At 38.8% G+C, this 15,291-nt stretch overlaps 1 protein-coding gene across 1 annotated transcript in view; it reads left to right on the top strand.

Annotated features, from left to right (window-relative positions):
- The window catches only part of Adamts20 (ADAM metallopeptidase with thrombospondin type 1 motif 20), a 109,819-nt gene that overhangs the window by 35,924 nt on the left and 58,604 nt on the right, over positions 1 to 15,291 (top strand). The window contains exons 9-14 of the mRNA XM_070034805.1: positions 820 to 963; positions 3,090 to 3,231; positions 5,768 to 5,872; positions 10,525 to 10,670; positions 12,445 to 12,626; positions 12,731 to 12,867. Coding sequence (XP_069890906.1) covers positions 820 to 963; positions 3,090 to 3,231; positions 5,768 to 5,872; positions 10,525 to 10,670; positions 12,445 to 12,626; positions 12,731 to 12,867 — 856 coding nt within the window. The remainder of the gene's footprint in view (positions 1 to 819; positions 964 to 3,089; positions 3,232 to 5,767; positions 5,873 to 10,524; positions 10,671 to 12,444; positions 12,627 to 12,730; positions 12,868 to 15,291) is intronic.

Raw genomic sequence — 15,291 nt, 5'->3', positions numbered from 1 at the left:
TGTTTTCAGAATTCCATTTGAACTCAATTTCATACCTGAATCTGCATGGATTTGTTGCTGCCTTGTTGATTATTGAATATCTTTGAACTCATGATTGCTTTCTGGGAATTTAAAAAATTAGCCCATGTATTTATTTGTTTACATATGAATTTATTTATTTGTTACTACCAGGGCTTGAATTCAGGGCCTCATACCCTCAATTGGCATTTTTGCTCAAAACTGGCAGTCTACCACGGAGCCATTCCTCCACTTCTGGCTTTATGCTACTTAATTGTAGAACAAGAGTCTCGTGGATTTGTCTGCCCAGGCTAACTTTGAGCCAGAGTCCTTAGATCTCAGTCTCTTGAGTCATTGGAGCCCAGTTATTATCTCAGTTATTGATCGTCATGTATCAGTTATAGACCAGAAGTAGAACTGAAGTTATTTATATGAATAAGAGGATATTAGAGAATATGTGCAGGTAGGGACTAACGTATTTTTGGATGCTGTACAGTAGTCAATGGAATAATATGTTCACACACCTTCTGAGGTATCCGTGATGAAGCCTGGAGATGATTCTATGTGTTTTTCTCCCCAATCGTTTGATTATTTAAAGATGCCAAACCAAAAGACTATACAGCTGATCAGAGATATTAGTCTAGTGTTTCTCAGCAATCATGTGCTTCTAAACATGAAATTGTGGAGAGACCAAGAGTACAAAATCGAATGTTACCAGAGTTAGTCATATACTATAGTTGAAATAGAAAAGACTTGCTAACTAATGTTGTACACCTTTTTGATGGTCTTTTAAAGATGTTTCTTTTCTTTTTTCACTTTTAGATTTAATGTGCCCCATGACGATAGTTTTAAATGCAAAGAATATGTTAAGCATCAGTACCATGTAATGGCACCAACTTTAAATTATCATACGAGTCCTTGGACCTGGTCTACCTGTAGTCAGAAGTATATCACGGAGTTCCTTGAGTAAGTCTGAGTTTCTGTTACTTTTCTTGATAATTGAACGTTCATTAGAGTATAAAATTTGGAAATTGTAGATTCTTTTGAAGTGTTTCAATGTCTGTTTAGCTTTTTAAATGCATGCCTGTTGTCACTGTACAACTAGATTACACAAACAAGGAAAGAGTTGTATATGTATATTATTTCATTCCTTTGAAAGAAAAAATTTCCTTTTTTGTGCCAGTCCTGGGGCTTGAACTTAAGGCCTAGGCACTGTCTCTCATCTTTTTTGCTCAGGGCTAGTGCTCTACCACTTGAGCCACAGGTGTACTTCCAGCTTTTTGGTGGTGATGAGTTTTCACACTTCTTCCCGGGAAGTCTTCAAAACATGATCCTCAGATCTCAGCCTCCTGAGTAGCTAGGATGCAGGCGTGAGCCACCAGTGCCCGGTAGAAATTTTTATTGCAGTTCAGACCTATATATGTTTTTAAATCTATACTTATTCTTGTGATGAAAATTCTTTATTTGGGGATAATTAATGGTAAAAATTGGTACTTTATGTGTTTTTTAATCTTACAGAAGTTAGTAATATTTTGGGAGGAGTTTGAATGGCTCAAGTATGAGTCTTGGGGCTTGAACTCAAGGCCTTGGTACTATCTCTGAGTTTTTGTTCAAGGCTACCACTTGAGCCACAGTTCTACTTCCAGCTTTTTCTGAGTGGTTTATTAGAGATAAGAGTCTAAAGATTTTCCTGTTTGGGCTGGCTTTGAGCAGTGATCCTCAGATCTCAGACTTCTGAGTAGCTTGGTCCCTGGCTAAGTAGCCCTCTAACGCAGAGATATGCAGAATTTCCAACTTCATGACCTCTTGGAGATTCTTCTTAGCTCTGAAGACACGAGATCCAGATTTATATTCCCTCTCCTTCACCTTCTATAAGCTTTCTCTTCTCAATTTCTTTTTTTCCTCAAATAGTATTTTGATCATAATCATACTCATCTAACTGGCAACCTTAAATGCTAGAAAATTTGTTTGTATAAGCACAACCTAACATTATTCTTCTTTATATTCTAATCACATATGTAATTGTTTCTTAAGTATTTTCTAGTTACTTCTTTCTTGATCAAAACTACAGGAATAAATAAAGCCAGGCTCATGAACATGACTTGAAATTGCTTACTAGCTGAGATAATTGTTTTTGGATGGGAATTTGATTTCAAAGCACAGCATACAATTGCTGATCTGATGTAAAACTTGGGCTTTAATTTTACAACATTTGGGCAGTTTGGATGATACACTTGTGACATCATTACTGGATAATAATAGACTAATGATGTGATTATAAATTATATTTTGAGGAATTTATGATTTGTCACTTAAAAATAATTGGCAGAATTGAGGATTGAACTTAAGGTCTTGTTCATTGTAGGCATTGTCTAAGCTCACTGCATCACTGAGCTATAGTGCATCTCCAGTTCATTCTTTTCAATTTCTTCTTTCAGGCAGTGGGAATTAATTTCAAATGAGCACATTAAAAATTCTTTGTAGCCAGGTGCTGGTGGCTCATGCCTATAATCTACTCAGGAGGCTGAGATCTGAGAATCATGGTTCAAAACCAGACGGGGGTGGAAAGTCCATGAGACTCATCTCTATTTAAGCACCAGAAGTGATGCTGTGTCTCAAGTGAAAGAGTTCTATCCTTGAGCAAAATGAAACTCGGGTCCAGGGTCTAGTACCTAAGTTCAAGCTCCATGAATAACAACAAAAAAAAGTTCTTTGTAAACTCTGAGGTTATGTAACTCTGATGTGATATGAGTTGTTTTTAAAAGTTATGGAATAATAGATATACACTTGTTGAAAATGTGATGAGGACTGTTATACTGACTCAGGAGGCTGAGATGTGAGGATCATGGTTCAAAGCCAGTCCCAGCAGGCAAGTTCATGAGACTCATCCCCAGTTAGCCTTCAAAAATCCATAAGTGGAGCTGTGCCTCAAGTAAGTGATAGAGTGCCATCCTTGGGCAAAAAAACGCTCAGGGACAGCACCCAGATCCTGAGTTCTAGCTCTATAATGTCACCCCTCCCCCCACCCACAAATGTTACATTGAAGCTATCTCTGTGTATTCTCAATGTTGTATTTTCTGTCGTTGACATAGCACTGGTCAAGGGGAATGTCTCCTTGACAAACCGAATGAAAGTGTATATACTTTGTCTTCACAATTACCCGGCTTATTGTATGATGTTAACAAGCAATGTGAGCTCATGTATGGTCCTGGATCTCAAGTGTGCCCTTATTTGGTAAGAAAAATTCTTTCCTTTTGTATAACTAGTATAATCTCTGTCTCTCTCACTCTCTTTCTTGAAGTTGAATATGTTCTTTTATTCAATTTGTGTTATGTTAATAGAGGACAATCCTAACAGTATAACATTGGATAAAATGGAGATTCATGTTGGATTTAAATTTGTGTTGCATTTGTAAACTATCACATTCGTATTGAAACGAATAATAGTACAAGTAATAACTCCTAAACATGTTTTTCCAACCCTTAACAAACATTTGAACCTAAGAATTCAGACTAGTGTCTCGAAAAGTTTCTTGTTAAGTTGCATACCTCTTAAATACTAGAAATGATCATTTTTGTGAAGAGGTGAAAGAAAAGTCATACTTTCAGTTTTTGAGGTGGTAACGTAGAATAAGTTCCATTCCTAATCAATTAAAATTAGGAACTTTTTTTTCCTTTTTGTTCTCTGGGGTGTGTGTGTGTGTGTGTGTGTGTGTGTGTGCGTGCGTGCGTGCGTGTGTGCGTGCGTGTGTGTGTGTGTGTGCGCGCGCGCTTGCGCGCTGGTACTGAGGCTGGAATTCAAAGCCTTGTATTCCTTGTATTCTCACTTGGTATTTTGCTCAAGGCTGGTATTCTATCACTTGAGTCAAAGCTCTACCTCTGGCTTTTTGCTGGTTATTGGAGATAAAAGTTTCATGGACTTTAATACCCAGGTTGCCTTCAAACCTTGGTCCTCAAATCTCAGCCTCCTGAGTAGCTAAGATTACAGGTGTGAGCCAGTGGTGCCCTGCAGAAACTTGTTTCGCTCTAGTGAAAGGGGAACTAAATATTAGTTTAGGAAAATACCTCAGAAATCTGATGTGTGCAGAAAGGGATTAAAAAATGAGAAGCAAAACCTAACTGAGACTATAAAACAGAGCCACAGGGAAGTCACATAGTTAGACAATTAAAAGTATTCAAGTATTTTTCTTGTAAATAACATTACTTTGGGGGTAAGAGGAAAATGTAGATGTTTTAATTTGGAGTTTTGTTAAAGTTCTCAGGAATCTAGGAAACTACATTTCATTTTACGTAGATTTGAGTACAAAAGATTTAAACTAGGGGTATAGAGAGCAATGCTTTGTAGGTACTTTGAGGATTTTTCCCCCCATAGTTTAAGTACTTTTAATTGTCACATAGCTGATCTTAACTCATTTGGGGGTAAACTTATTCTAAACAGTTCGTTTAAAATAAATATCATTGTTTTGTGACATTGCCTCATCTTTCCAAGCAGAATAGGTTTTCCATTTTCTTTATTCCAGAAAGCCAAATTGGTTCTTGTCATACTAGATTGTGAAGATCCTGGAACTTGGACTGTAGACGTATACATTCCTTAAAATTATACAAACGGGTTAAGAATCCCCAATCTGAATATCCAAAAAAAAGAAAAAGCCCAAATCTGAAGTCTTTTGAGTACTTTCAATTCCATATACCCAATTCAAATTTTGCACAAAATAGACACTTATTTGGTAATGAATGAATGACCCTTCACGGTGAATGCAGGGACATACAAAGCTTTATTTTACACAGCAAATATTGTTCTGAACACTTAAATAAATAATGACAAATTTGAAAAAAGCTTTCAGGCATCCACCATGGGGAGGGGTTTACCTGTAATATTTCACTATAAAAGATACATTTCTTTTAGACCCTATTTAGAAATAAGATACACTTTGAATTTTAAATGCAAAGAAAAAGAGGGGGATTGTCTGGGGCATAGCTCCTATGACTGTCTGTAGACTTTCTTAGGAAAACTTCAGAACCCTTTGTTCTACAACTGAAAGTATGCATTATATTCACAAAACAGGAAAAGTTTAGAACATTATACAGTATTTCTATGCACATTATTCATACATTCCTTCGTTTCATCAAAAAAGGGCTTTGGGAACATTATGAATAAGATTTAACAACAAAAGTCCTTTAGAAAGATATCTTCTAAAGAAAGAAAAATGTCTCACAGAATTTTGAATATTTCTACTCCAGTCATTTCTTTTATTATTCAATATATGAATAAGACTCTAATTTTCTTCTTCTTATTTTTTTTTAATCAATGTTGCTGGGCGCCAGTGATTCACACCTGTAATCCTAGCTACTCAGGAGGCTGAGTTCTGAGGATCATAGTTGAAGCCCTCTTGGCAAAAACGTGTGTGAGACCCTTATTTTCTAATAACTAGCTAAAATCTGGAGGAAAATAGATGAGCGGCTCAAGTTGTAGAGACTTAGCCTTGCATGCCAAAGCCAAACAAGAACATGAGACCCTAAATTCAAGCTCTAGCACTAGCATGCACACGCACACACATCAGTGTTGTCCTTTTTGTGCTTAGAAGGAAATCAATGGCTGGAACTTAGTGCAGATTTTTGATGTACTTTGGCTATGAAACCAGGCAATGAATCACAAGCACATATAAATTGTATGTGGAACATCCCTGGGTGCTGATGTGCTTACTCTTGCTTTCCTCACCCCTGGGTGCTGATGTGCTTACTCTTGCTTTCCTGTGTTTATCCCTGTGCAGAAGCAGTGTCGGCGTCTGTGGTGCACAAGTACAGAGGATGTTCACAAGGGCTGCCGCACACATCACATGCCACTGGCCGATGGGACTGACTGTGGGCCTGGGATGGTAGGTTTTCTCGAAGGGTGAGTCTCACATCAAGAGCTTATCCAAGGTTCTGATTACTCTGCATTTCTGCATTCGTTTATTGCTTGCTGTCAACTTTGGTGCAATTAGTTAAAGTAATGCTATTGCCAAGTTTGATGCAGCACATTGTCGACTGAATTAATATTTCATTTCGTGTGTGTGTGTGTGTGTGTGTGTGCGCGCGCGCGTGCGTGTGTGTGTGTGTGCTGGCAATGGGACCTGAGCACTCTCATTTAGCTTTTTGCTCAAGGCTGGTTTCACCATTTAAGCCACAGCTTTACTTCTAGTTGTTGTTGTTGTTTTCCTGGTGAGTTGGAGATGAGAATTTCACAGACTTTTCTACCAAGGTTGGCTTTCAATTGGGGTTCTCGTATCTCTACCTCCTGAGTAGCTAGAATTATAATAGTAAACCACCAGTGTCCAGCTAAATTCTTTTTTTTTTTTGGGGAGTCTCACTATGTAGATACATTTGTAAACATATTGCAGGTGAGTATGAAATTTATTGTCAGCATATAATATGGATATATATAACTATCATGGACATCAAGATCCTCATAGTTCAACAAATCCCCCCAAATTCAGAGACATATTTATTACATTTGTTTTCACCGACAAAATTACATTATCATTTAATGTTTTAAATAGCTTCTCCAAATCTTTTCTTTCAAATGGATTGAAATACATTTTATTCCTAGAATAATTGCCTCCCATGTTGTTATTATTATTATTATTATTATTATTGTCATTATTATTTATTCTTCTAATGATCACTTATAATGGTGATATACAGAGCGGTTACTGTTACATAAGTCAGGTAAAAAGTATTTATTTTTGGACAATGTTACCTCTTTACTGTTGTTATTATTATTTTTATTTTTATGCTGGTCCTGGGGTTTGAATTCAGGGCCTGGGTACTGTCCCTGAGCTTTTTCTTTTGTTTTACTCAAGGCTAGCATACTACTACTTGAGCCACAACTCCACTTCTGGCTTTTTGGTAGCTGATTGAAGATAAGGGTCTCATGAACTTTCTTGCCTGGCTTCAAAATGTGATCCTCAGATCTCAGCTTCCAGAATAGCTAGGATTACAGGCATGGGCCAGTAGTGCCTGGCCTGCCTTCTCTAGTATATATTTCCCATGCTAACACTCATCATGAACTTAGCTAAATTTTCAACAATGTAAGAAATTTTCACCAGTGTAAGAAACTGTTGTATGAAGTCAGATTATGCAAAGATAAGATGATAATCTGAGGCCTGCAGCAGGCAAAAAGTGAGGCCCTTACTGAAAATAACATAAATCAAAAAGAGATGGTGGCATGGTTCAAATGGTAGAGCACTCCAAGGTCTAAGAGTACAACACACAGAATTTGAATGTATGGTTTGACAGGCTTCTAAGAAATAGAGATACCCATAATCCAATCAAAATTATGACATTTATATCATTCTCCAAAGTTTAATCTCACTTATTTTCTAGACAGTCTTCCATCTGGAGGAATCTCTTAATCTGTCTCCATAGATTAGTTTGTTTTTGTTCATAGTCTTCTTTTTGTGTTTGTGCTGGTTCTGGGTCTTGAACTTAGGGCCTGGGTGCTGTCCCTGAGCTTCTTTGCTCAAGATGAGCACTTTACCACTTGAGCCACAGCTCCACTTCTGCCTTTTTGCTGGTTAATTGAACATGAGAGTTTCATGGGCTTTCCTGCCTTGACTGGCTTCCAACCACAATCCTCAGATTTCTGCCTCCTGAGTAGCTAGAAGTACAGCTTGAGCCACTACTTGCACCTGGCTATTCTTGATCTTAATGTAAGTGGAATTGTACAGTGCACCTTCTTCAGGGTTAGAATAATGGACCAGTCTTCTTTGGCTCAACAGCTTCATCCATATTATTGTATACACCAGCATTGTTCCTTCATTTGGTAGTATAATTCAACTTTAGAAATATACATAATTAAATTATTCTCCTGCTATTTGGAGCATTTCCGAGTTTCAGCAGTAATGAATAAAGCTGCTGTGAACATCCTGTATAAATCTTTTTGCAGACATATGTGTATTTGTCTTGGAGTGGAAGTTGTTGGGAGTATCAGAGAAATGCATGTTTGCACTTGGGGACATTAAGCTAAAATAAATAAATAAATAAACCAACCTCCAAAAGACAAATATAGTACAATTCCAACTACAGAAAGGATCTAAAACAGTTAATTTTGTAGAAGCAGGCAGTGGATGGTGGGCTCCAGGAGGGGGAAAGGAGAGCGATTGTTTAATGTGTATCAGGTTTACACAATGATGTTCATAATGCTACTCAACTGTGCACATAACATGGTTAAATGATAAATTTTATGCACGCTTTATCACAGTGAAAAATTTAAAGCAAACTGATGCTAAGACAAATGTCAAAAAGAGTGAATGCAAGTCATTTTAAGGTAATGCTTTAATGAACATAAACTTACTCTCATAGGAATTGATACAATTTTCTACAGGTGCTGCAGAAGTAGCTCAGTAGTAGTAGAATGTTTGCCTAATCTGTTCCAGGCAAAAATAGAAAAGAAAGAAAAAATGAAGAGACAAGGGGAAAGAGAAAGGGAGCACAGGGAGGAAGGACAAAAGGAATGGAAGGAAAGAGGGGAGGGAAGAAGGGAAGAGAAAGAAGAAATATAACTAAAACACTAAAACAGTGATGTCACAGGATGTGTGGGAAGGAGACTCACTGCAGTGAAGTTTAGAATAGTGGGAAAGGATGGAATTAAGGACAAAGTGTAGAGGGACTGACTGACTTTGTCTAGCATTCTGGTGTTTTCATGGGTATTCATAGGCAACAACACTGAATATTTGTGTGTGAATGCTGTGGGGTGGGAAGAAGGATTGGTGGGACACTGAGAGCAGATTCTTTGATAAGTTTCCATTTCTTAATGAAAAGAAAAGAAAAAGTCAGTCAAGCCAGATATTAGTGGTTTAGGCCTGTCATCATAAGCTACTCAAGAGGCTGAGATCTGAGGATCGTAGTTCAATGCCAGCTTGGAGAACAAATCTGATTTGCAAAAATAATCAGCCAAGCAAGAATGATGGGCTGGCTCAGATTTCAAGCCTCAGTACCAGCAGAAAGAAAGAAAGAAAAAGAAATTAAAGGAAAGAAGGAAGAAAGGAAGGAAGGGAGGAAGGAAGGGAGGAAGGAAGGAGAGAGAGAGAGAGAAAGAAAGAAAGAAAGAAAGAAAGAAAGAAAGAAAGAAAGAAAGAAAGAAAGAAAGAAAGAGAGAGAGAAAGAGAGAAAGAAAGAGAGAGAGACAAGGGGAAAGAGAAATGGAGGGAGGTAAGGAAGAATGAAGAAGGAAGGAAGGAAGCAAGGAAGAAAGGAAGGAAGGGAGGGAGGGAGGACAGAAGAGAGGTCAACATCTGAGAACGTTGGGTGGAATATTTGGTTGGGATAAAGTAGAAAATTAAGTATGCTAATAAAACTAAAGAATGATAAGCTAGTACCATTTCCAACCCCAAGGAAATGATAAATACAGTAGCTGATACCAGTGGCTATTAACCCCCCAGTAGGAGACAAGCTGTTAGGGAGTTGACTGATAAGCCTTAATGTTTTCCAAAGAGAAATGGATGCTAGGTACCTTCTTTTTGCCACAAGAAGGTATCATCATGTATGAAATAATCTTGAGAAAAGATGGAAGGTAAATTTCAAGCCTCCTCTGCCTTGGTTACCACATTTCAGGTAACAGGAAGGCAAACAAATCAAACTTCATCATCGAGGAAAACAGAAAAAAAAAGTTGAAAATTAAATGGATGAAAAGATGAATCCATAACAATGGAATTTAAAACATGGGAAGCACAGACGCAGGCAGTATTAATATAATGTTTATTTACCTCTTTTAAAAATATCATTTACCTGCGCCAGACACCAGTGGCCCATGCCAGTAATCCTCGCTACTTAGAAGGCTGAGATCTGAGGATTATGGTTCGAAGTTGGCCGGGCAGAAAAGTCCCTGGGAAACTTTTTTATATGAAATTTTAAAATGACAAAAAAAAAAGAAAAGTCCCTGGGAGACTCTTATCACCAATTAATTACTCAAATACCAGAAGTGAGGCTGTGGCTTGAAGTGGTAGAATGCTAGCCATGAGCAAAATATTGCCAGGGACAGCGCACAGACCCTGAGTTCAAGCCCCTTAACTGACAAAAATAAAATAAAATAAAATAAAATCATTTTCCACTGTAGTTTTTAATCCTCTTTCCCTCCCCCAGTGAGATTTCAAACCTCAAGCATATTATTTTCACATCTCCTGTTGTCAATTGGAAGTATCCATGGTTCTACCCAATGGGTAGAATTAATCCCTTTGCTTTAAATTATGTACACATCACTCTTTGTACTAATGTGGCTGGCACGCTGCCACCTGAGCCGCAGCTCCACTTCCAACATTTTGCTGGTTTCATTTAAGAGAAGAGTTTCACAGTCTTTCTTGCCTGGCTTGGTTTTGAGCCTCCATCCTCAGATCTCAGCCTCTGAAAAGCTAGGATTACAGGCAGGAGCCACCATAGCCCTTGGCTTCTTTGTTTTGACGGATGCTTATATTGTTATGGTGATCATTATGGTGTTCTGGCGAGATGTGCATAAATCACTTCTGTTTCTATGTTTATGACTTTGTTATAGCATTGCTTCCATGGGCGGTGTGTAAACAGAGACATGGAGTTGCGTCCCGTGGATGGAGACTGGGGTCCATGGGGGCCGTACACTTCTTGCTCAAGAACGTGTGGAGGTGGAATCAAAAGCTCCACCAGGCTCTGTGACCGGCCCGAGTATGTCTTTTTTATGTCCCTGTAAATAAATTAAGGTTATTTCAAGGCACCAGAAAAGTAACCATTACTTTCATTCACTTCCAAAACTCGAGGTCAGTTCCACAAGTTTCTGAGGTTCAGGAAAAACTACTGGAAGATTTTAAGCCCTCTCCTTGCTTTGGTAGTTTTGTCGCGTTAGAGAAACAAAAACCACATGAAACAGATGAAATTTTACACCCTGAATAGAGACCAAACTATTTTCTTCATTATTTTTTTTCTCATTGAGTATAAATATTAAGCAATACTTACATACAAGGGAATGATGGGAATATCATGGTAATTTTCACATCTAACTGTGCTCCTAATGAAAGGTTCTAGAACCTTCCATGGAAGTAGTACTGGTTATCTTGGACAAACTATGATGCAGTGTGGTTACTGGTTTTTATATTGTTCTATCTAGTTCAACATGTCACATTTTCTTTCGTGTTACAGATGTCTTACTATCTTTGAAGTATATCTTCCCCTCTGAAAAATTTAAAAGATCTTAGATTCCACAAAGTTTTATTTTTTTAAAATTTTGTGCCAGTACTGGGGCTTGAACTCAGGACCTGGGCGGTGTGAGGGTATCTTTGAGCTTCTTTGCTCAAGGCTAGCACTCTACAACTTAAGTCCCAGCTCTATTACTGACTTTTTTTTAAATTGGAGGTAGGAGTCTCACAGACTTTTCTGCCCAGGCTGGCTTCAAACTGCAGTCTTCAGATCTCAGCCTCCTGAGTAACTAGGATTACAGGCGTGAGCCACCAGCTTTTGGCTCCATGAAGATTTTTATATACATGTTTCTGTTGTATATAGGATTTATAATCTGACAAGCAATGTGACATTCTTTCCTGTATGCCTTATTAACAAGCTTTTAGGTCACATACTGCGAATTAAAACCTAATAGCACATTTGGATTTTGGAACTACTAAATTATATTGGAAGTCTTTGTACTCTAGAGATTCTACTGATTTTTCCACCTTTTCCGGTATACATTCAAAGAGAGATGGATATAGATTGATACTTGAATTGATTGACAAGTAGGATGCAGTTCACAAACATAAATCTTCATATAAATGCATATACATGTCCTTTTTAGCCTGGTGTCTGTCTCTGTTGCTGTTTTGGTCGCACTACATGTTTTTCCTTCTTTTTCTAGAAAATGAGCAAACCCCCTGAAAAACTTTTGAAACAAAATCCTATTATTTCTGGTTAATTACTATTACCAGGAGTAAGATTCATTTCTGCCATCCAGGCTCGGTGTCTATCTTAAGATGGAGATTTTTATAGTTTATTAATCAGAATTATTAAAAATTCCCTTTTTCATATTCCATTAAAAAAAACAAGAACAGCAACCCAGTGTTACTAAATAGTTACCAGTGACTCATACCTATAATCCTAGCTTTTCAGGAGGCTGAGATCTATAGGATTGGGGTTCAAAGCCAGTCCAGGTTTTTAAAAAAAGTCCTTGAGACTCTATCTCCAAACTAACCAGCAAAAAACGAGGCTAGAGGCCTGGCTCAAGCAGTAGAGTACCATCTAAGCAAGTGGTGAGGTCCTGAGTTCAAACATCAGTATTTGCCCCAAACCCACACATGCAAAACAAAACAAAACAAAATAACCACACACAATGAAAGTATTCGTGGAATGATCAGTAGTTTTCTTGGTCCTGGCAAAGAATGGAAGTGGTTAAGGGGCATCAACGGCAGAAAGTAATCTTTGTACTGATGTGGCTTTATGATGTAATGAATTTGACCAGGCCAAGAAACGGAGGCAAGTACTGTGTGGGCCGCAGGATGAAATTTCGGTCATGTAATACTGATTCCTGTCCACAAGGCAAGGAAGACTTCCGAGAGAAACAGTGCTCTGATTTTAATGGTATACATTTTAACATCAATGGGCTCTCCCCAGATGTGCGATGGCTCCCCAAGCTCAGTGGCAGTAAGTATTGACAATGATGCTTCTCTAGCCTCAATGTGTTTTGAGATGGAGGAGCGTGCAGAGGTGTGGCTATAACCTCTCGAACATACCTTTGTTTTCTGTAGTTGCCATGAAAGATCGCTGCAAACTCTATTGTCGGGTAGCTGGGACCAGTAGCTTCTACCAACTCAAGGACAAGGTCGTGGATGGGACTCCTTGTGGGACAGAAACGAGTGACATCTGTGTTCAAGGTGTATGTCGAGTAAGTCTGATGAAGCGGTCTTTTGTACCCAAAGTGACTTTGCTGTTCTCCCACCCAACATGACTCCTGTTCCTTCAGACTTTCTCATTTTGGGAGTGTTGACCGTTGTGTTTCCCGTGCTCTATTACTGGAGCCACAAGCCTATCCTTTTTTACTTTTTAGTATTTTTAAAATAGAGTTTACACGTTTGGCCAACTGACTTGGTCTGCAATCCTCCTCTTTATACTTACTGGGTAGAGTTGGGATAACAAGCATGCAGCCAGCCTCTTCAGCTTTTATTGGTTGAAAATGGGGTATTGTAAACATTTTGCTTGGGCTGATCTTGAATCACAATGCTGCCTCCAATCTTTGGCTAGGATTATAGGCATAAGCCACTACAATCAGATGAAAATTGATTTCATGAGTTCCAAAAAATCATTGGTTCTGTATGAGTAAGGTTAGATTTGGATTTTAGTCAATTCTCAGCTCTCGCTAGGCTTTTTAAGTCAAGGCTAGTGCTTTACCACTTAAGCCATAGTTTCGCTTCTGGCTTTTATCTCATTGGAGATAAGAGTCTCATGGGCTGTCTCTGAGCTGTGATCATCAGACCTCAGTCTTCTGAGTAGCTAGGATTCTAGGAGCATCCTATTTTATTGGGGATATGGATAAAGGCTTCAGAAAGGTGTTAATGCAAGGATGGTGTGATCTCTTTTGCTAAATAACAAAGCTAAGAAAATGAAGTGGGTACTACACATGGAATTAAGGACAAGCAGAGGGTTATTTCCTGCACTCATTATTCAATCACCTTAGGGATTTATGTAAGAATTTGGGGGAACTAGGCACTGCTGGTTCACACCTGTAATCCTAGGAAGTCAGGAGGCTGAGATCTGAGGATCACAGTTCAGAGTCAGCCTGGGCTAAAAAGTCTGTGACACTAATCTCTAATTAACCAGCAAAAAACTGGAAGTGGAGCTGTAGTTGAGTGCTAGCTTTATACAAAAATGCTAAGGGACAGTGTCTGAGCTCTGAGTTCCAGCCCCAGGAGGAGCATGAAACCAGACAAAACAAAACACATGAATTTGGGAAGAGAGATGTGATTTGCTTTGCACCTGAGAATCTTCAGAAAGCACTGGGTTAGGTGAAGGTTGGAAGTTGATGGATCATTTAGTGGAATTCTCACCTAGCAAATGAGACCTGCACAGAAGCATAAACACTGGAGACAGTGATCTCAACAACAGATGTTGAATGTATAGTGAATGTTGTCTGAAGAATATAAAAGTAATGTCATTTTTTTTGGTGAAGGAACTTAATGGACCAGCTTCCTCTCCCTAAATACATGCTCTACTACCTGTTACCTAGTGAGAAAGACCTTGGACCCAAAGGTTTAATAAGATGTCCAAAGATCCTTAACTTATACACTGGAAATAAGTATTAGGAGAAGGCTCTTCAAAAACTCAGGTGTTAGAAAAACAACAATTTAGCTAACTAACCAAAGAACTGAAAGGGCCACATCATTGCTTATGGAGGATAATGCTTTTGTAAAGAGGAAGTGAACGATTCTTTGAAATTCTAATCCATCTATCCATCTCTTCAGCCAGTCCCCCTCTCTCTTTCCATCTAACCATCTTTCTGTCAATGCTATATATCCACCTGTGCATCATCCATCCACTGTGTCTATCTATACTATCTGTCTATCTACCTATCTCCTACCTACCTACCTACCTACCTACGTACTTACCTATGATATGTCTTTTCTTAGACACTGTTTATTGTGGTGGATGTTAATTTTGAAGAAATCAGTCCTCCCTCCCTCCCTCCCTCCCTCCTTCCTTCTCTCCTTCCCTCCCTCCCTTCCTTCCTTCCTTCCTTTCCTCCTTCCTTCCCTCTTTCCTTCCTTCCTTCCTTCCTTTCCTCTCTCCCTCCTCTCCTCCCTCTCATTCTCTTTCTCTTTTTCTCTTTCCCTCCCTCCCTCCTTCCCTCCCTCCCTCCCTTTCTTCTTTCCTTCCTTCCTTCTTTCCTTCCTTCCTTCCTTCCTTCCTTCCCTCCCTCCCTCCCTCCCTCCCTCCTTCCTTCCTTCCTTCCTTCCTTCCTTCCTTCCTTCCTTCTCTTCCTCTCTCCCTCCTTTCCTCCCTCTCATTCTCTTTCTCTTTTTCTCTTTCCCTCCCTCCCTCCCTCCCTCCCTTCCTTTCTTTTGTCCTTTCTTTCTTTCTTTCTTTCTTTCTTTCTTTCTTTCTTTCTTTCTTTCTTTCTTTCTTTCTTTCTTTCTTTCTTCCTTCCTTCCTTCCTTCCTTCCTTCCTTTCTTCCTTCCTTCCTTCCTTCCTTCCTCCCCCCCTCTCTCATTCTTTCTTTCTTTTTCTTTCTGTATGCTGATTCTGGGGCTTGAACTCAGGGCCTGGGCTCTGTCCCTGAGATTCTTTTGCTCAAGGTGAGTGTTCTACCAATTG

This window comes from Dipodomys merriami, unplaced genomic scaffold, assembly GCF_024711535.1.
Source record: "Dipodomys merriami isolate MVZ:Mamm:240054 unplaced genomic scaffold, mDipMer1.0.p SCAF_10, whole genome shotgun sequence".
NCBI classification, from domain to species: Eukaryota; Metazoa; Chordata; class Mammalia; order Rodentia; family Heteromyidae; genus Dipodomys; species Dipodomys merriami.
This window is presented reverse-complemented; position numbering and strand designations above follow the sequence as displayed.